This window comes from Glycine soja, chromosome 2 (assembly GCF_004193775.1).
Source record: "Glycine soja cultivar W05 chromosome 2, ASM419377v2, whole genome shotgun sequence".
NCBI classification, from domain to species: Eukaryota; Viridiplantae; Streptophyta; class Magnoliopsida; order Fabales; family Fabaceae; genus Glycine; species Glycine soja.
In genome coordinates this window covers 397,744-420,076 of record NC_041003.1, presented here as the reverse complement: position 1 = coordinate 420,076, position 22,333 = coordinate 397,744, and the positions used below count along the sequence as shown (strand labels likewise).

Sequence of the window (22,333 nt, the reverse complement as noted above, 5' to 3'; positions counted from 1 at the left end):
AACCACTAATTCAAAAAAAGAGAAATAACACATTAGACTTCTTAAAATTCAGAAAATGATAATACCCAAGCCAGTAACTTTGCTTCAAGATGTGGTAAATTAAAATTTAAAAGGTATTTATATGCAGTTCTTTTATTTTATTTTATTTTTTAAAATGATTTTCAGAAAGTTATAGTTACCCAGTCTGCAAACCAACTAACAAGCGACGGAATAAAAATGCACGTACGTTTGCTTTCTGATTGTCTTACAAAATCAGATTTTTATGGTAACAATGTTGAGATAACCGTGTAGCACCTTACCTGACCACTTATTAATTCACAAAAAGAGAGAGGGAAAAACCATAGAGTAAGTGTATAGAGGGAAATTCTAAGTACCTACTTAAAAAGTGACAAAAGAAAAATGGCATTTCAAATATTGCATCAAGCTCTAATCTTAAAAAGCAACACGTAAGCATTAAATGACAAATTGCATGGCTGATGCAGTAAAAAGGTTACAGGATTTTTTTTAACGAATAAAAGGAATAAAGTGCATGAAATAAAAAGAGCAATTAAACTAAATGCTAATGTATTTAAAGGAAGTAAAACACATTAGCACTTTAAACGTTTTATTCTTTTTTTTTTTTTGTATTTTTCCTTTTGAAATCAAATTTAAAAGAATACACAATTGATCATAAAAGTATGAGATACTATAAATTGCATGCTTCACATAACACATTATTCTAATATAACTCACTTGATTCAATATAGTCAAACATTTCGAATAAGATAGATAATAAATGATATTAAAATTAAAGGTCCCTACCTAGTGAGGTACACACCCTGTATATGTATAGAAGATGTAGAAAATTAGGTGTAATTTGTTGACACGTTTTTTTGTTGGAATAAAATTTATCGTTTTAAGTTTATATTCTATTTTACTATTATTTTATTATTATGTACCAAATATTGTTCCAACATGAATGCTCTTGTTAAAAAATTCTCAAAACATATAAAATGGGCTAGCAATACATTCCTCCTAACATAATTTATTATTGATTAAAATTTATTGAAAATTATAAAATCATGAAAGAGAGTAATTAAATAAGATGTGAGACCCATAATTTATTGTATTTTTTAATAAATTTCAACCAATAAAAAAATTGTTTTCAAAAGAATATATCAAATAGTATGGCTAATATTTCTTAACATCTAATAGGCAATCATTTTTATACCATGAATATTTTGACTGTCAATAATTATAAAATTATTTCTCAAATATAAAATAGACAATAATTTTTTAATTGTTAATAAGTTCCTTATCAATAGTTATAAAATGGAATACACAAAAATTTGTTTAATTGGTGATAATTTCTTTGTTAATAATTGTAAAGTTGTTCTTAAAATTAGACTAAACAATAATTTTGTTAATTAACTATGCTAATTCCCTTGTCGATGGCTATAAATCTGCTTAGGAAATATAGTGTGACAACATTTTTAAAACGTAAAAAATGTTTTTTTTTTCAATGGCTGTAAATCATTCATAAGACATAATAAAAAATATATTTTTAGTATATAATGATTAGAAATCATTGTCGAAAACTAGTAGGTAATGATTTTTCATTCATATTTTTTTTCTTTACTTTAATGACTAAATATATTTACTTATTTATTATAAATTATGAATGAAAACTACTCCCAAAGAATTGACTAATAATAATAATAAAGTAATATAATGAAAAAACGTCTGTATAATTATTAATTACCTTGTAAGAAAGTAATAATATAAGAATATAAGAATTATAACCAGAAGATGAATATAATTTAATGGTTAACAATATATGTTTTCCTCATGACTCTAGCTAGGTTAGTTGACAAGTAATTCATTTGACTAGACTGATAAAAAGATTATTTTGTAAACTTACCTCAACACTTGAAAAAGTGTTGCAGGCTATATCTTTTGATGATATACAAAAATATGACCTAAACATTCAAACTATTATGATTGTATGTGGTCGCGAAAGCCGTTATTATACTTTAATTTGACAGTGATTTTTATTACAACAGGCCCATAAGTGAAATTACAGTTGCTTGTAAGAAATGACAATGGACATTTAGAATTAACATAGTTGAAATATTGTTGCTTATACTTTTAACAACAAATTTTTAGCTTCCTGCTATAGTTTTTTTTATAGATAAATATGTATTGTATAAAATTTGTTCTACGACATTTCATCTTACTACATTTCTCAAACATCATCAAGTAGACTATATACAATTTAAGGCTTATACACTTTTTGTTCCCAAGATCATTTGAATTTTTTTTACAGAAAATCTTTTGAATCTTTTAGTTAATACTAAAATGGGATAATTAAATTTTTAATCCCTAATTTTTTTATATTTGATTTTTAGATTTTAAACAAAAGTTTGATTAGTCAAGATTCCTAAATTTTTTTTTAAAATTTGATTTTTTGTTCATAAAATAAATTTTGATTGATCAAGGTTTCTCAATTTTTTTCCATTAACATTTTTAATCTTAAACTTTTTTAAAATTTGATTTTTAATCCCTAAATCTCATTATATAAATAAAAATAATAAGTTTAAACTTTTATTTAAAGACTAAAAATTAAAATTTTTAAAAGTTTATTGATCAAACAAAAAATTTAGAAATTAAAAACCTTAAACGAAAAGAAGAAGTTAGAAAATCTTAATCCGTCAAACTTTTGCTTAGAGACTAAAAATCGAATTTCAAAAAAGTTTAAGGACTAAAAATTTAATTAATCCTTTATAATATTATTAATGAAATAATTCAAAATTATTTTGTGGTAAAAATATATTATATATATATATATATATATATGAGTAACGATTTAGAACAGTGCAAAGTGCTAACCTGTAACGATTATCTCACAGGCAGGTTTTGGAATTCCTTTTTAGCTTTAAAGTTATTATGTGTTTAATTTGAACACAGCCAAATAATTTCTAGAGAATTTTAAAGTTTGGTCGCCAGCTTCAACCATATCCTTACTACTATAATCATCGTAATCTGGTAGGAATTGGCTACTGATACGTACGCAAACACATAATTGCTCACTCGCATGCATGTATATATGCATATATACTACATCAATGCATGATTATGATATTATATATGCATTTTGACATTGCATATTAATTTAATTTTTAAGTAATTAAATTACACTAAAAATTAACTAGTTTTTGAAACATTCAACAAATAATTAAGAAAAAAAATTAGGATTGTATATGGATTAAATTTTACTTTGAGTTAAATAAAATATGATAACTATTTTTCTTTTCAAAGATCGTGTAAGTATTTTTTTTTTTATAAGAAGCAACTAATTTTACTTGAGTCAGATATATAATAACTATTTTTTGTTCATGTTTTCTAGAATATTTCATCATTTTTTGGAAAATGATTTCTCCTCTTTTATTAGACTGCTATAGTGATAAATTTAATTATATTTTTCAAAGGTATTTGTTTTTAATTAACATTAGAAAAAGACAACGTTTAACAAATTATTTCACAATAGTTCACATTGACACCGAAAATATTAATTTTCACAATTCATAAAATGCCTTAAAGTATCAAAATAGAACATTTTCAGAATACTCGATCTGCAAAATCAAGTCACCCTTCAGGCTTCAAGGCTTCAATTCACACAGTCACGATTAAAGTGTCCATTATGTACCAAAATAAATAAATTAAAGTGTCCATTTCATATCTTGATGTGTTGATGTTTAAACGATGAAGCTGCCAAAGTTCGATTGCATAAATTATTCTTTTGAAACTGTATAGGTAAGCATTCCATCATCTCTCAACTAATTTATTCAAAGCTTCTTCAAGAGTGCTTTCAAAATATTGGCCTCCCAATGATGGCATTGAATAAGAATAACACTTATTTCTTCGCATATTGGCGGGTGAGCAATTAAGCACAATCCATATCTATATATAATAATACCAACGAAAAAGATAAATGTATAATATATGTGAATCTGTGAAGTGTGAAATCTGAAGCGAATTGGCTTTCGTAAATAATAAAAAAATAGAAGCCTATTAAAACTGACTGGGCATCCTATGAATGGTTGGAAAAAGAAGAACTTCTTCCTCTATACAAGAATTTCTCCTTCTTATTTATTAGGTCAATAAACTTTTTTGTGATGTTAGTTTTATATGTAATTTATTACCATGATTTTTTATTTTAATGTTATCTCTCTTTTAATCATCATTATATCGAGTGTGATATTTCACAGATCTCAACTTTTTAAAATATCTCAAGCGTTTGAATAAAAAAAATTAATTATAATATATATTATATATTATACAAAAAAAAAAATTAAGCATCAAAAAGATTTATAACAAGTAACATACTATTATTTAGTCAAACGAGTTAAATTCCTTAGTTAATCTTAAAATAATGAATTATATCTATACTTATTTCAAAATAATACACTTCTACGTTTAAAATTGAAAGAGAATGTAATACTTATAATTTAAGAGTAATGATTGGTAAACATTTTAGCACTTAATCAAACACTTCATGAACACTTATTGTTTTCTCTATTTTTTTTTTCTATTACATCTATGATATAGGTGTCATCTCGAGTAGAGATAATTACTAATTAATTATTTTCCATAGTTTATACGTTTCCATATCAAAGTGACGATTAAATAATTATTATTTAACAAATCATTGTCTCAAGACATGGCAAGCCACCAGAGTAATGGAAATGGTAATGGCTTGCTATAATTCAATACCCAAAAACCATGTGTTCAGATTCTTCCCACCACCAGAATCTCCTTTCACGACCTAGCTAGTTTGTAAGTGCAAATAAATAGGAACTTGGCGAATCTAGAGTCCAGAGAGGAAGGATCTTGGACTATTGCGGAGTTGTTCTGTACAGTGCAGGTGACAAAGAACGTTGTCTTAGTGGAGCCATTGTATTCAATAATAATTCTGATTTTTAGTGTGGATGATGACATGGGTGCCCCAAAATTATGTTGCTCCCACTAATACACGATATCCCTTATAAAATATACATTTCTTTTAAGTTAATGGGATTGCACAGGAATGACCTTTGGTGAATGCCAAGAACAGATTAATTGATTTATAGAAGAAAAAAATTGCATGCCCTAATAAAAATGCTTAATTAGTGGGTATACCTGCTGCTAACCGTTTCAGTTTAAGGACATTAATGGGTCTTTCTTAAGGCTGACCTTGATATATATAGATAACTTAAAGGCAGATACGGTCGGCCTTTTGGAATTTGGAAATAATGTCTCTATGTTTATGGACACACCGGGATTTGGAAAGCAGAAAGTAGAGAATATTTTGGTGCTGTAGTTGAGCAAAAATATCTTATTTGTTAAGGGTCTTTTGATCTCAGTAAGAGGCACTAGGATGAGGTTCTTGAACAATATTTATAATTTTCTTTTCATAGCTGCCTTACCTAGAAATAAAAGAAATAAGCTACTGTTATTTATATAAAAAAAGATAAAATATATATGTTTCTCATCTTTAATAAATATCAGAATTTTAGATTTACTTTCTAATAAATTTTTTCTTTATTTTTCTCACTTATAAAACAAAAATTTTGTTTTTCCCTTGGTATTCCTTTTTTCAGTCCCTAATAAAGTAAATTTTGTGTTTATTTTTTATAATTTTTTATTTGTTATTAGTCTATTTGAAAAAGATTAATAATAAATAATTTTTTTATTAGAGTGAACACAAAATCCTCTAATATATATATTAAAAAAATATCAACAATATTGTTGTTTTGGCCCGCACCACCATTATCCCCGGCACCCAAGAAATGAGTTGAGACTGACTTAGGAGAGGAGGTTAGCAGGCTAGCTCGTCAAAAATTGAAATAGAAAGAAAAAAGATGAAAAAGTTCAAGTTTCTTATTTCATTAAACTAACCTAAAAAAGATGAAAAAAGACTTAAAGATATTAACAATTGAGAAAATATATTATATATTGACAAAATAAAATAAGTTTACGTCCTCATCAAATCATAATTTATTATATATAATAAATTTATTATTTTTATAATAATTATCCTAAAAATCATATCAACAATCATTTATGATTAAATGAAAATATAATATTATTTTATAATATCAGTGTATTAAACTCTTACTAATTTAGCCTAAATTTGATTTGAATATAATTAAATTTTCTATTAGCATCAAATGAATCAAGTTTATAAAATAAATTAACAACAATAATAAATGTGTAATTTGATTTTTGAATAATTGAAACCTAAGTTAATCCTAACCACCTAATAACATTTTCTTTTTTTTTTAAGAAAAAAACATACAAAGCGGCTCAACAAACCAACCTTGGGAAGTTAGGCAGGACAGTCTAGTAAATTGAGCTACTTAGCCCATCGAGCCCAAGCTGTTACTTGGAGTGTTCCAAGCCCTTTAAAATGGGATTGTCCAACTTATTCTAAGTAAAAATGAATAATTTTTATGATTAAAAAAATATTTTCTTATCATTTAATACTTATTTAAAACTATATTATTGAAATAAAATATATAATTTATTTAATTATGATGTGACATTATAAACATCAATTAATAAGAGATAAAAAACCTTAAAATGAATTGCGTAAATTATACTTATTAAAAATATTCTTAGCATATAACCATAAGTCAATTAATGTGCTATGTGTACACTAGTCACACTGTGATTTGGATAGTAGAAAGTTGAGAATCTTTTGGTACAGTATTTTTTGAAAATCTGATTTGATAAGGGTGTTTTGATCTCAGTAACCGTCTTCAAAGTTCAGTATGGGAAGAAATCAAATAAATAAACGAGAACTAAAACAAAATGTTATATACTAAAATAGACGTTATAATTTATAAGATGTTACTATTTACTAAAATAAACAGGGGTGCTTCCAGATCAAATTTGACTAAATTCAAACAAAATTCGACCAATTGGATTGGGTTTGTGATATTTTATTGACAAATCTAATCCAAACCAACCAAATCATATATGTAAAAATTTTAAAAAAATAGAACAACATTTTTCTGTCTCAAGTTTTATATATAATGACTAAATTAATTAATGTCCTAGATATCAAATTGTGATATTAATAAAATAATAATTTTAATATTAATACAATATTTTTATTTTAGATAATAATAAAATATTATATTAACATGTGAAAACAAACAAACAAAATATAAAATAAAAACAACAGCTAAAACAAAACACTATTTTCCTTTTTTGTGAATTAAGAGGAAAAATCCAAAGCAATACCCTGTCAACACCCCTAAAAATAGACTTTTATATTTACTAAAACAAGTTGTTATTAAAAAAAATTATAAAATAGAAATTTATATTATGTCATTTATTTACTTTGTTTTTTTATCCGTACTTAAGAATAAAATAATATAAAAAATTTACAATAACTCACGATACTATCATTTTTCTCTTGTCTACCATTGTGATGATACTTGTTGCCAACATTTGTAATTAGATATTAAATTTTTTAATGAAAGATCTTAAGTTAAATATGTTGTAATTAACTCTTACACAATTCTTCAATATGTATCTACTTTAGAGCGAAATAATTGCCTATATAGTTACCACAAAAGGACGACCCTTTGGCCTTGTTTTATCGCCTCATCCATGATAAGACGGTTCTATCCTTTCACAAGAGTCATGGTACGACTCTCATGCATGCTGTCTTGCTTAGTTTACTAATTTTAAGATAAGATCAAGTTTACTTTAAACTAAGGTATCCTTAATAAGTAACATATATAACCCTTCTTAGTGCTCACTTTCAACAGTGGAGCAGATCGTTTGTCAATATATGTATACCAATTACAGGTCCTCTCTAGCTATAGGTCGTATATTCAATCAAATGTACTTTATTACTTAATAATCAAAACAAATATAATGCAATATCCACTAAGCAATTCATTCCGTTCCCTCTTCCTCTTTCTTTTCTCTCAAATAAAATAACATTTCTAATCGTTTGTTAGTCTTTTTAATTCTCTTTTATCTTGTATACTTTTACGACTTATTTAGTATTAAACTGTGTAATATACATGATTTGATAGAAGAAAAGAAGTCACTTGAACGTGTTTAATTAATCCATTATCTGAATTGTCATTGGCTAGCATATCAAAATGGTGGCAAGCAATAGCATAATATATCCGATTTCACGTAACAGCAAATTAGGCATCATGAAGTGGGTAAGATAAAATGCCATTTGACTATATAATAATATATATAACCTTTAGGCCTTTACTTTTTTCTCATTTCCGTTTATTGTATACTAAAGATGATAAATCACGTATTCTGTAAACTTGCACGCATGCAATATATTAATGATGTTGACGTAAATTGGTATAAAACGTTACTGCTAATATTTGAATGTTGCTTCAATTTAGACACGCAATACATACATATAGCAGCTAGGATCATGATCATGAGGCTTAGACTGAAGTTTGACCTGCATCATTTGCATGCGTGAAAATTGAACCATCTCTGAATTTTCTTTCCCTAGTGTCATGCACAAAGGTGACTTAGCTGTCAAAATGAGCGGCTGCTTATTCTTCCCAAATTCTTCTCCTACATTAGAGTGTGCTATATGTAAATGACAGAATATCACGTTCTTGTTAGTGTAATCTGAGTATGAACCCCTTTTTCTAACTAGAAAATTAAATTACAATTAAAATCAATGGTGTTTGATATGAAAATCTAACTACATTATTTCCCTATCTCTTTTCATTAAATTAATTTCTTATCTCAAACTTTTTTTCTCTTTATTCTGATCTTTCTCTTTGTTATATAAAAAATTAGATGAAAGGATTATATAAATACAATTTATCTGAATTAAATTCCTATTTGCTTTCTTCTTCCCTATAGTTGAAGTTGTCAACATGATGATCTCAAAATGAAGAAACCTATATTCGATGATTTATACAATCCAAAACTAATCTTAAAATTGTTTATTCCATAAGGTAGGCGAAAGTTAGCTCAATTGGCAAGATTAAAAGGTGTTGACAACAAAAATGTCTAAGGTTCAGATCCTTCTATTGGGTTTTTTGTTTGTTAATTAGTCAAGAAACGGTAAATCTCAAAAACGTGGATAGAAATTTTCTATTTTTAAATTGATAGAAACTAGAAAGAGATAAAACAAAAGAGAATGGAATTAATGCAATGATATTAATTAATTAGCTGTCGTTATTTAAATGGTTTAAATTGTTTAAAATAAATTAACGTAATATAATGCAACTTGATGGAATTTATTTCATATTTTTTAAAGGACTTAATTTCATTTTATTAAATCCATGTTTTTCTTCTTCTTTTTTTCTTCAATGACGACAATGAGTTAGGATTGAAACCTAAGATCTCGTACATGTTACTCAAACTCTCACCACCAAAGTTGTGAAAAATCGCACATTTTATGATTTTTCTCCCAAACCCGTGCAAGGTCGTCGAGCCAAAAGGATCATGTTTTGTAAAGATCATTATGAATAGCAATCTACTTCGTTCAATAATGCATTATCTGCTTTGTGACGATCTCTTCATCTTTGCACACCTTGTTCCTTACGCTCACTGCAAAGAAGAGAGTCTCTTCATCGCTTGCATGTGTTTCATCTAAACCATTGTGGTTCATCTCAGCTTTGGGTTCACTAAATTGTTGCATTTTGTTCACGATGTATATTTCATCCTCGGGTTCTATTCTGTTGTTGTTTCTCTGTTTTGTTGGTGTCGTGCAATGCCTCTCCTGTTCACTTTTTTTTGTTTAATTGGATTACTGTTGCTGTTGAGTCAGATTTGACTCTTTTTTTTTTTACTTTGATTAGGTGAGTTGATTATGAGTTATTTTGTGTTATTAATGATGACATATAAATTTATAAGTATAAAATTTAATTTAAATTTAGTTAAAAGTCAGGATAATATTATAAGAGGAACGTTAAGAACACATTATTTAAAACCCTACTTCAAACATATTTTTTCATTAATTAAAATTTATTAAAAATATGTATCCATGCATTCGCATGGGTTATTCTTATTTTGATGCATGCTAAAAAATAATTTTGTTTATAAAATTAAATGGTTTTATTGAGAAAATATAATTAACTAATTAAGTTCTAGAAAGGAGAGAAAGAAAGAGTTATGTAAATAAAAAAATATTTATTTTATAAATAATATTTTGAATAATTTAAAATACAAAAATGAGTTAAATTAGATGCAAACTATTTAGATCAATATCACTTAAAATAAATTATTGTTTTAAACTCTAATGGATAATTTATATTTTATTAGCACTTATTTGATACGTTGTTATAAGTGTTTGGTGTTATCTTTGTCCCATAAGAAGAAACAATACTAAATTAATTAATAACTCTCAAATTCTCTAAAGTAGGTATTTTTTTCTCCTTAATTGAAATAGTCTAGCAATATTAACTAATTATAGCAAAGTCCATTAGTTGTAACAAATACTTAAAGGACTAATATTTTTATTCAAGTATTTCGATCAAATTTCCAAAAAAAAATTATAATGATATTATATATTATAAGTATATTAAAAATAATATTATAAAATGAATTTAATTTAAAATAGATATTTTAATTTAGGATATAATTATATATTTTTAAAGAAAAAATTATATAATAAAAAAATATTTCAGTTTTAGTTATGGATAGTTATATTTAGATTTAAGTCAATCAGTGTATAATTCAAGCAAGTCCTTTAAATGATGTTTTTGGTCTTTATAAAAAAAAAAACTATTTTATGATTTGTAACTGAACATAATTTTATAAGATAAAAAAATAAAAATAAATATTGTAAGTCTTTGATCTATAGTTGTATTAAATACTTGTAGAAAAAATATTCACTCATAATGGTTCTCCCATAATGATGTTGAACATGATTATTTTTTGTGATACTTGCAATTTTTATAATAAAAAAATTAAAATTAATTTGATTTATAGTATTACTGAGCAAGTAATTTAAAACTATATATTTTATAATAGAAATATATTTAATAAATTATATATTTATGTAAAAAATTAACTTTATTATATAATCATTAATCAACTAAATTTTCATATATGAAGTCATTAAACATAGATCCAAAATATTATTATGTAATAAATTAATTAATTAGATTTAAATTCTTTTTTAGTATAAAAATTTCAACCTCATAAAATGAATATTATTCAACTAAATATTTATTTATGAAGTTGTTTAAAATTATTTATACAAATACTAACTAAAAATAATTTTATAGGATTTCAAAGTAAATAAAAAATATTGTTGAACATTTTATATGTAATTATGTTAAATACTAAAAAAAAACTTTGTTGAGCATGATTATTGTGTGGTGAATGATAGTTGTAGTTAATACCATAGAAAATTATTTTAATTTATGATATTATCAAATACTTAGGTCAACATTTGTGTGAAATACTCAAAAAGAAAATTTGATCATCTATATTAATTTTGAGCATGATTGTCTCTTGTAGATAATATATATTTATGATTTGTACCATTAAAAAAATTAAAACTAATTTAATTTATGATATTGTTTATAAAGTAATTTAAATTATTTTATAAGAAATATATATATATATATATAGTCAAAATATTATTTTGTAATATATATATAAACACATTATACATATTAACTAGTCAGATATAAATTATATTTTAGTATAAAAATCTCTATCTTATAATATAAAAATTATTCAACAGAATATTTACTGATTAAATTATTTAAATTTATATTATATCATTTTAAAGTAAAAATTATTTTCCCTTAAAAAAGGTAAAGAAAGAGTCCTCTCCATGGTCTGTCTTTTGTTGCTTGAGAATCCTCCATACATTAGAATCAACACCATATGTATGTTTATTTGAAAACTATCCCCCATGCTAAGGTTGCCTAAAACTACTGGAAGAAGAGGTGAGGAACAACCATCCATTAGCCATGATTACCTAATAGACAGCTGAAAACGAACGAGAACTAGAAAGACGAGTAAGGTAAAAGTATAGCTAATGGTGAGAATCCTAAAAAGACCGAGTAGAACTGAGGGGCAAAAAGACCCAAATGATTCTCGAGAGAGGTAGCTCTATGAAGGTTTGAATCTCGTCACCTTCATGTGAATTAAGGGCTCAAGTGCACAGCCTAAAGAGCATCCATCCACCCTTGAAGGGCCATAGGTGTTAGGGTTATCAAGTCATCGAATGCACTACTACCCTGACCATATATAGGTGCATTTCATCTTGTAGTGTACCAAAGTCTAACTCTTCATATCACTACAGCACATGCCATCAGTGTATAGTCCTTCATCATATATTGTCTCAATACGTGAATTCAGGATTGACACAATGAGGCTTTCACATCATTACTCTCTATAATATCCAATAACATTTCCTCTACAATTTGATTCCAACTACGAATACCTCATACATATGGTCACTGACCTCAAAATCACATAGATATGTATAAAAGTAAAATTTTATTAATAAAATAATGATATACCATAAATTATAAATATATATTAATATTTATAATAATTCTTTTTATAAAATACTTATGTATCGGCTTAATTCTTTGTTAAATCCATAATTAATATATGTACACAATGGGTGGCCTTGACTAGCCGAAAAAGAGAAAATAAAATTAATAAAATTAACTATAAAAGTATATTTAATTTTATTTGATGATCTCCTCATTATTTAAGAAAAAAATATTGTTTGATTTAAAAGGATGTTATAAGAACTAATCTTTTTAAAAGAGATGTCAGAGTGTTATTTCATTGTGTTTTTTTACACTACCCCAGAAATACTCTCTTTTGTTTTTAATTTATATTTTACATAAATATTAATTACTATAAATAATTCACTTAATAATTAAATTCAATATATTATTTTTTGGCATAAATATATTAATTTTTAATATATATATATATATATATATATATATATATATATATATATATATATATATATATATATATATATATATTCTTCTAAAACATATTGCTAACTCCATGCATCTTGTATCAAGTTCTGGCCTTTCTATGCATATCAGCAAATGCGCAATTATTAATTTATTTTCTGTTAAAAGAACTTCAAACAGGGACAAAAATCTGGTGCAGAGTGAAATGAGGGCCAGATGTTTTCTTTTTCTTTGGCTATAGAACCCTAAATATATATGTTGTTACTAAAGGTATCATCATTGAGAAAGTTCATTTTCTGGATTCGAGGTGGAATCAATCAAGTTGAAGAATGCATGATTTATTGAAGGGATCTCATTTTAGTGGGGGAACTTTGAAAATCACTTAATGTTGTACACTAATAAGAAAATGCCAGGCCTATTCAATCTTTTGAGTGGAATTTGTATAAAATAGTGACAGAGACATCACCACTAGGCCAAACAAAAAGGCAAAACCACGCCATAGAAAGTAATAAAATAAAATAAAAAAGGGGCTAAAAAATAGAAAGCAATGCATTATAGAGATCTTCGGCCTATTCTTATTTTTGTGGAATTATTAGAGTCTAACTTTTTTCTGAACCTAACTCCAACTTCTGATTCATGCATGCTCCCAGCTCCAGGCATTTACCAGAAAAAGTAAATAATTTCTTAGCTATATAATATATGTGATCTAAGACATTCTAAGAATTGGAAAGTTCCTCCAATAATGTGATGTGAAATTGGCTGATGTCATGAAAATTATCAACTAGTAGTACCTTATAATTTGTCAGTACACTGATGTAGAGCATGTGATACACTAAACCCCACTGAAGAGTTTACAGTGAGAAGCATTCAAATTATGACATCAGATAAAGTTATGACACTTGAATTACTCCAATATGAATTAATCTGTATGGAAAGGTCAACGATTGATAGATATAATGGGACACTATATATATATATATATATATATATATATAAAACCATGTCTAGAGCTTTCAAAGAATATTAACAGTTCTTCTTCTGTAGATTATCCAACTACAGACTTGTTCTACGGTCTGGTTCTTCCTAGTTGATATTTAGTGGCTTTTTTATGTGGGAGCTTCATTATGGTGTTGGCTACAAAGTCATCATGGATTGGATATTGACGCCATCATGACATGAATTTCATCATGAGACATTGATACACTACCGTAACCATACATTATATATTTGTAACATCAAAATTTTTGTTAAGGCTAGTATCAATTAAGGTGGGGCTTACTTTATGTTTTTATTTGTAGTTGGTGTGTTTTTGTTAGCATCATGAAAAGGATAAAAACAACATAGTCTTGATTCTACGATTTCCTTAGAGCAAGGAATAATCTAAAAAAATAGTAAGTGGGAAATAAAATAATTTTTTATAATTATTAATAAATACATGTAACTCAATTAAAAAATTAAACACGCCCTAGTCCTTGGTTTTTATCATGGAATTTTGGTTTAATTTTACATGAAAAAAATTCTAGGCTTAAATAGCGCTTATAGAAGAATTTAAATTTGTCTTCCTTAACTTGATCAACCCTTTGAAATTAATTGTTCTAAGATTTATTTATCAGTTTATAAGCTAAATCAACTTAATATTGGCCCAAAATCATTAGTATTTAGTACGATGCTATTATATATAAGACCAAATTAAGATACAGAATTTCATATTGTATTTCTTAATAAAAAATAGAACTTGACCATACTAACAAAGTGAAATTCTAATTCTAATTGAAAAAAATAATAAAAATACATATAATATTATATCTAAATTTTCCCCTTATGCCCTTACAATACCAAAAAAAAAAATCTCCTTATACGTAAATAAATTCATCATTCCTTACAATTCTTTTAACATTGAATAAGTCTTTTTTTAAAAAAAAAAAAACTCGTCCTCTAGCTAATTATGTACAAATGATTATGCGGCAATTATTTATCTAATGACTATGATTAAGCAAGGAGTAAGGTCGGAATATAAAATTACATCAAACATAAAAGCGTTGAGAGATAAGACTAGATAAAATTTGGAAGGAAAAAGATAGTCATTTGATTTATGCATGAGATTACATCCACAGAGTGATTCAAGATAAGCATTCTGTGATTCCAAATTTGCATTACCATATTTAGTAGGTAAAATAAATTATCTCTTTTCTTCTTTTTTGTATTTGTTTTGTTAACTCGAAAATATTTCAACTAATGACCAAAATACAATGACTTTCAAACTTATTATTGTATCTTGTTACCACAAAGCAATTCTTTTGTTCTCTTTTTTGGGTTACACTGCATACCACGTATTTGTACTAGTATTTACAAACATCCATTCATATTAAAGAGATTTTCCATTTTCTGGGATTTAGACTTCAGCTCCACTAAAACAATTTTTGGGGTTTGAACCCATGTTCGAAATCGTCAGTTTTCAATTTTGGTCAATTGTTTCATTGCCAATATTATTGAATGATTTTATTTTCAAGATTAATTCCCATTATGTTCAAATATATTATTGCTAACCTTTTTCCTTTTGATTCTATCTATTTCTTATAAATCGAGACATAATTTATTCAGATCTTATTATTTTTATAATCTTTTTAATATTTAAACTTCTAACATTTGAACTATTGTTTAAGTTCAAATCTCATATGACGTGATATCTAAGAGAAACATTTTTAGAATTATTTACCTCAAATATTAGTTGCTTCCTTTCTTATTCTTTTTTTCAAGATTTGTATAATTGGAACTGATTAATCCATCATGTTTCTAAGTTCTAACATGCCTCTGACTCATTTGGAGCATTTATATACAGTTGTATAAGATTTGGTTTTTCTTTTTTGAACTCCCTTAATGTTGGAAACATGAAAATCCAACAGATACACTCAACTTTCTTTTTGTACTCATAATGGAGCAATCATGACTACGAGTCTACGACGCATATATGTAAATTCCAATGTTTAAAACATATGGAATTCGACCAGAATCATTACTTTTATTCCAACGTTGGGAACTTGTGATTAATGGTTAACCTTATACCAATAAGTATTGCAGCATTTAAAATAGTATCCTCCAGTGCAAAATTGGGAGTTTTTGTTCTTTTAACTCATTATCTAGCTTTCTATTGCAGGCATATGAACCCAAGCAACAAGATATACAATACTTGTACTAATGGCCGAAACATAATTACTTAAACCACGAGAGGAACAAACATTAGCATTATCAAGCCAAACCATCTTAATTCTTTGGAAATTATACTCTTAATTGAATAAACCACGCTAATAATCTCCCAAACACTAGATAGTTGGTAACAATAAGCACACATGGGACAATTTTATGTATCTATTAAAATTATAAAAATGCCCGGTTCCAAATTATAAATGATCATGAATTGGTAACAACTAACAAGTACAACCTTCAGTACCTTGAATGTTTTAGAAATTTTGGAGATTGAACTCCAACTTCATGTAGTTATATTTATAACCAAATGCATCAAGAACATGTACTACATTAGGCATCATTAAGTTGAATATTAGGTTTCTGGCAAATGTTCATATTGCTGACCAGCGTCATTGATCATTCTAATGATAAAATTAACTGAACTAACAAACTCCGTAGCGAATGTCTGATTCGACTTATTTCAAAGAAATAATGACTTATTCTTATCAACTTAAAAACCCTTTTAAAATAAAAGCGATTGTTTCCTTCTATCAAAGTTATTCCAAAGATACTAACTTACAATAGTGTGTGCATCATTCTGAGTAACATAATTGTCAAGTAAATAGTTTAAAAAAAGTTGTAAAAGGTTACGGACTTACGGTGATTCATGATTAATATATGTTAAAAAAAATACTACTAGGAAAAGTATGGCCCTGTAACCAACATCTAAAAATAACTACGATACAAGAATCAGTTTACATTGCAACATAACCATGTACACAGAATATTGCCAAATAGCATGAGACCACCAGCTCGAAATCTAACCACATTTAAGCGTACGAAATAATAAATTTCCATCATATGCCCGATTTGCAAAACAAATCATCAGATAGTCTGCAGTTACAAACTTGATGTATGCTATACTGCATTTTCCTCAAATCGACATTGCTCGGTTAAGCTTTTACCCACTCCAAATGTTAAAATACTAAACATGTAAATCTGAAAGTTAAAAAACTGTCCAGGAAGCAGGCTGGCATAACCAATCAGATTGATTAATCGATTCTTCCACAATCATGCAAAAATACAATTTGATGCTTCATCAAGAGTTGCTACTTACATTGAAATGGTCATGTTGTAAATCTTGTTCTGTATAGACTGAGAGCAACATATTCCACCGTCACCATTCTGCCATCAAAGAATCGTCCATGCAAACAATGTGCTGCCGAACAACATGCTTCAGCTCTTCCATACTCAACAAGGACAGAACCAGGTGTAAATACATGACCATAAATATCATCTTCCGTGTCAATGCTCTTTTGGGGACCAACCAATTCTGCACTGGTATCCCATTCAGAAAAGCCTTCCTGAAATGCAGAAACTGTGTCTTTAGATTCCATATTATTTTCAATATCCACATCAATATCAGTTAGCAACCATCATATCAAGAAATTCTGGCCCATCATCGAGAGTATCCTGTTGACCCAGACATTCTTGAATGATACTACAAGGTATGTTCTTATCCTCTGCATCTTCAACTGCTGTATCATCTACAAGGTGTTCTCTACATGATTTATCATCAAAAACTTCAGCACTTTTATCAACATTAACACTGCTACCCTCATCAACTTTATCTTCTTCCATTTCTTTGTTATCATGGATTTCCATCCCATTTGTTCCTTTAAATTTGGAGTAATTAGCCTTGTCAGAAAAACTATATTCTGTATTATTAGTAATACAGTTTGTGTCTTGACTCTTGAGAAACATCTTTAGCATCCACTTTGTTTATGACTTCACATTCTTCTAATTTGGTTGCTAAATTCTCGTCACTGCTATGCTTGACTACATTAATTGATTTAATAGTCCCAAATCTGCAAGATCAAAAAAGACTACATACAATAAATGTTTATAATTTATGAAGTTTAAAATTATGAATAATTCCAAAGGAAAAACAAATATTAGCTTGACTTATGATCTTGCACATTCCAATCGGACATCATCCAAAATTTCTTCAATTGTCACATCAGATAAAGACCAAATAGAGTCTGCAAACTATTCATATTTTACACAAACAGAAATCATCAAAATATGTAATGTCTTCAATTGGACATCATCCAAAATTTCTTCAATTGCCACGTCAGATAAAGACCAAATAGAGTTTGCAAACTATTCATATTTTACACAAACAGAAATCATCAAAATATGTAATGTCTAACAATAATATTAAAAAGAAAAACATATAATTGACACAAAGCACGTGTGAAGCAAGAGCCCAACAAAGATTTGTACAAGTCTAGAGCTCCTTTTCATATGAAAGACAGCCAGGATCAAAATGTGGATTAAGTACAGGCAACTAGTCTACTTGAAACTAAGACTGATAGAAATTGAATCAGACAAAGATTACAATCTGGAATAAATTAGGAATCTTTAAAGTGAATTGCTCTCACAACTTGGCTCTGAATCAAGGCAATTCAGATTCAAGTATGAGAGGCAAGAACTCTAGTTGTATTAATCCAGGAAATTGAAGAGTCTTCCATCTCCTACCCAATCTTCTAACACAATTCCAAAACAAACCCTTCTCCACTTCTCCGTTATTTATTTCCCTCCTATTCACTGATTATGCTCTCAAATGTCCAACAGTCAAGTCTGTTAGTACTGCGGTCAACAGTAACAGCTGTTCTCTGGTCTAATCCCTTACAACCCCTCCATTCCTTCTAATAGACCTTCTTGATAGGAGACCAAACAAAAACATACTGCAAATTTCATTTTAACACTAAAAGCATTAAAAATTGAATTCATGTCATACAAAACAATCCCTTTTCACTTACAGCTAACAGACACTTCAAATAGAAAGGGAAAAAAAAGACCACTGAAAGTGAATGAAAATATAATAACCTCAAAAGCTAAATAAAAAATTGCATACCACATTATTAATCTCTAGTACTTGCGTTGGCTTTCTGAGCAGTGGTTCTGCATGCTCTGGAATCCCATATGACGGTGGTTCACCAGCATTTTCCTGGAATATATTTATTTAATGTAAAAAAATATGGATATAATTCAAAGACAATCAAGGAATCATATCCAAGGATTAGAATAAGACTAAAGGGATGAGTGGATGGTGAAGTTACCGAGGGTGATGCATCAGGCATAGCCTGAAGAACTGTTAGTACTTCCCCTCCCAGCTTCATACCATTCAAACCCGCACAAGCTTTGATGGTAACAGAGTGGTCCACATACTTAACAGATGGCTCAAATCAGTGTTCAATAAAACAAAAAAGAGATTACAACAGGAGAGATAACAAAAGCAAATAATAGTACACATGCTTTTAGATTTTTTTTCCATCTTAGAATAGAAAAAGATACTAAAGAAAAAATAACAGCTTTTGCAAGAGCTCATATAGATAAGAGGAAACCATAATATGCCAAAATTCATAAATACTAAATCCAACAACCAACCCATCATATTAACTTGAATTTGACTCTTCTAAACTAAGGATGCACTTTAAACGAAAAGGTGTTGAGTTATTATTAAACTCTAATAACTTGATTTTTGGATCGAAGGATATAACTCAGCATGTTTCCCTTCATAGCGCACCCCACTTTAAAGGAGTCAAATCGCTAGCACATAATGGGTTTATCCTGCCAAAAGCCCTAAAGAGAATGGCTCAGTAAGTACTTTTTCCAGGATGTGACAAAGTTGTACGTATAAAATTGTGTGCACCTATGATAAACCAACCCCAAGGCAGCAGTTTAATTAGGTTAATTTTGATGATTTTGTTTGTCTGCTGGAATTACAAGGAATGGTCCAATTACTTATTTGAGTTTTCTAAGACCATTCAATTGGCTCAGAAGTCAGAAAAAGGATGCTTGAATCATCATCTTAAAATGACAGTGTCACTTAACTAAAGAAAACAAAAGAAGCTTCAAAAGGCACACAAATGACAGTCTTAGCTGTTGAAGAAGATTTTCTTACTCCCAGGCAACATTCCATCCCCACACCCTAGCAGGAGAAAAAAATATTTCTTCTTTTCTTTGCACTTGGAGCTGAACAGAGACTGAATTTGTAAAAACATTGATGAAAAGTACACAGATGGAGGATTTTAGAAAATATAAATGGACAAAGTTGAGGGGGGGCAAGAAATATTTACAAATGAAAAACACAAAAAGAAGTATTTACAAATGGACCCTTGAGCCACTTGGGATTTGCTCAGGTTGGTACACAGGCAGGTAAAAAATCATAAATATTTCTATTGTACAAAAGATAAGAAAACTATTAAAAGATAAATAAGAAAGAAATGCAGTCTTACCTCAAGAAAAGCACATGATCCATTGCTGACCTTGGTTTCAAAGTGGTAAGCCTTCAAAGATCCAAACGAACCAGCAATCTCCATAAGCTAGAGAAGAAAATATGAAAAATAAATAGGTCTTAGTCACATGAAAGCTTAATTAAGAGCATTTAGTTACTAGACGGAGTACCAAAAAACTAAAAGGTCACAAAAAGTTAGATTTTGAAAAAGAAGAGATTTTCATTTCTTAATAATTACCATCTCTGAAGAAAGATGATTTGAAATTCCACCAATGAAGATCTGCCACAGCATAAAAGATACAATCATTAGAAAAACAATTAATTGAGCTAAAAAATCAAGCAAAGCACTCATGATAATATTTGGAAATACGCAAGTCCTACGTCGGCTATCTCAATCCTTAGAATGTAACTTATATATCTAGTGAGCAACTTCACTTAATGTCAATTGATTTTAAGATAAAATTTAATATGGTATCAGGTCAGACCCTGACCTTGGAACCTCGCATTCACTTCCGCTGCGACGATGAAATCTAACAAATAATAATTAGCGAAGATAGTTGAATCACATAGTATTATAGTCGGAAAAATCTTACAAAGGTCAAAACGCAGGATACTTTAGGATATGTTTGACCCAACTTTTTTCTGCTTAAAAGCTACTTTTAAATTAAAACTAAAAATAAGAACTTAAAGAAAGGTAGAAGTTTTTATCAGCTTTCATTTTTTTTTTAACTTAAAAACTCTTTTTAAATTAAATGTTATGTAAAAAAAATTAAAACAATTATATTTAAAACTAACTATCTCTTTTAATGAAAAATGTATAAAATAAAAAAAATGTTGTATAAAATTAATTTAATTAACATAAGTTTACTTTAATTTACATAAAGTTATTTTGGCTAATAAATTTGTATTTAATGATAATTTGCAGATAATAAAAATGATAATTTAATAATGATAAAAATAATAAAAAAAACTGAAGATGTTTTAACAGGAGAAATTGTTCTTCAAACATTTAGATAAAAGTGGATTACTTGGGTGTATCTTAATCTTTCTAATGATCCAAGGACATAGTATTCCACTTTTTCGATAGTGGGACTGGAGCGGGAATGAATGTTGTTGTTTCCAGTGCCAAAGCCTATATTACTGCACTAACAAGATGTTGGGTTCATTGTTTCAAGGAAACATCTTCATCAGCTAAAAAAATCCTAATTTCTATGTCTATGTCAACCGTTGGACGTGTATAAATAAAAGCACAACCGAAAGGTACTCATTTACCACAGTGAAACGTCGTATTCCACTGTGCAACAAAAGGATGAAGCCATGCAGTGAAAAGAGTTTGTGCGATTCAACCATGCATGTAAGAGAAAAGTGCATATGCTAAGCATTCAGATTGACACTTACACATAAAAGTAAAATTATTGTTTTGCAGGCATACCTTATGAGGTGAATCAATTACGACATCATTTATTGTGACAGCACCACTGATCTAGCTGGTTCACCAGTCTGCATGAAAATAGCAATTGTCTGAAAACCTGCTACATGGATGATAACCACAATATACCTTAGAATTGTAAAGCTTGCAAAAAGGCATTAGTTTGTAATATTGAGTCAGAAATAAAAAACTAAGATCAGTTGACATTAACCGTACTTTTAAGATAAATAAAGCGGACAACATAAGTAACGTAAACTAAAATGTAAAAAAACAAAGGACTAGCGTACTGCCTTCAAAAGAAAGAGCAGCTGATGCATCATAAACTGTAAGGAACTCTACAAGTGCTTGCCCCTTATCTTTTTGTAACTTCAGCAAATATATACAACAAATTCAAACCCAATGGTGCTGATGCATGGTTGATATTTTGCACTATAAACTCACAATGCAGCTGATGCATGGTTGAGCTTGCTGGATATGATTTACACGGGC

General features: G+C 28.0%; 1 protein-coding gene across 3 annotated transcripts; it reads right to left on the bottom strand.

Annotated features, from left to right (window-relative positions):
- Positions 1-16,771: 16,771 nt before the first annotated feature.
- Positions 16,772-20,557, bottom strand: LOC114377588 (splicing factor U2AF 65 kDa subunit-like). Of its 3 annotated transcripts, none has more exons than XM_028336194.1 (4): positions 20,417-20,547; positions 19,238-19,345; positions 19,033-19,125; positions 16,772-17,980 (listed from the first exon to the last, which is right to left on the bottom strand). In XM_028336194.1, the coding sequence occupies exons 1-4, from the start codon at positions 20,498-20,500 to the stop codon at positions 17,966-17,968; spliced, it is 300 nt and encodes a 99-aa protein (XP_028191995.1). In that variant the 5' UTR covers positions 20,501-20,547; the 3' UTR covers positions 16,772-17,965. The 3 variants fall into 3 exon arrangements, with proteins under 3 accessions (XP_028191995.1, XP_028191979.1, XP_028191988.1); XM_028336178.1 differs by lacking the exon at positions 16,772-17,980 and adding an exon at positions 18,063-18,161 and having other exon boundaries at positions 20,417-20,557; XM_028336187.1 differs by lacking the exon at positions 16,772-17,980 and adding an exon at positions 18,235-18,862 and having other exon boundaries at positions 20,417-20,555.
- Between the last annotated feature and the right edge of the window lie 1,776 nt (positions 20,558-22,333).

What these genes read in the sequence shown, in the direction of transcription:
- LOC114377588 (XM_028336178.1), bottom strand. Translation starts at nt 20,500, where the DNA reads ATGGAGATTGCTGGTTCGTTTGGATCTTTGAAGGCTTACCACTTTGAA. An exon ending in GATCATGTGCTTTTCTTGAG is followed by an intron (nt 19,346 to 20,416) that starts GTAAGACTGCAT and finishes CCATCTGTTAAG; the next exon opens with TATGTGGACCACTCTGTTAC. An exon ending in TACTAGAGATTAATAATGTG is followed by an intron (nt 18,162 to 19,032) that starts GTATGCAATTTT and finishes AAATATGAATAG; the next exon opens with TTTGCAGACTCTATTTGGTC.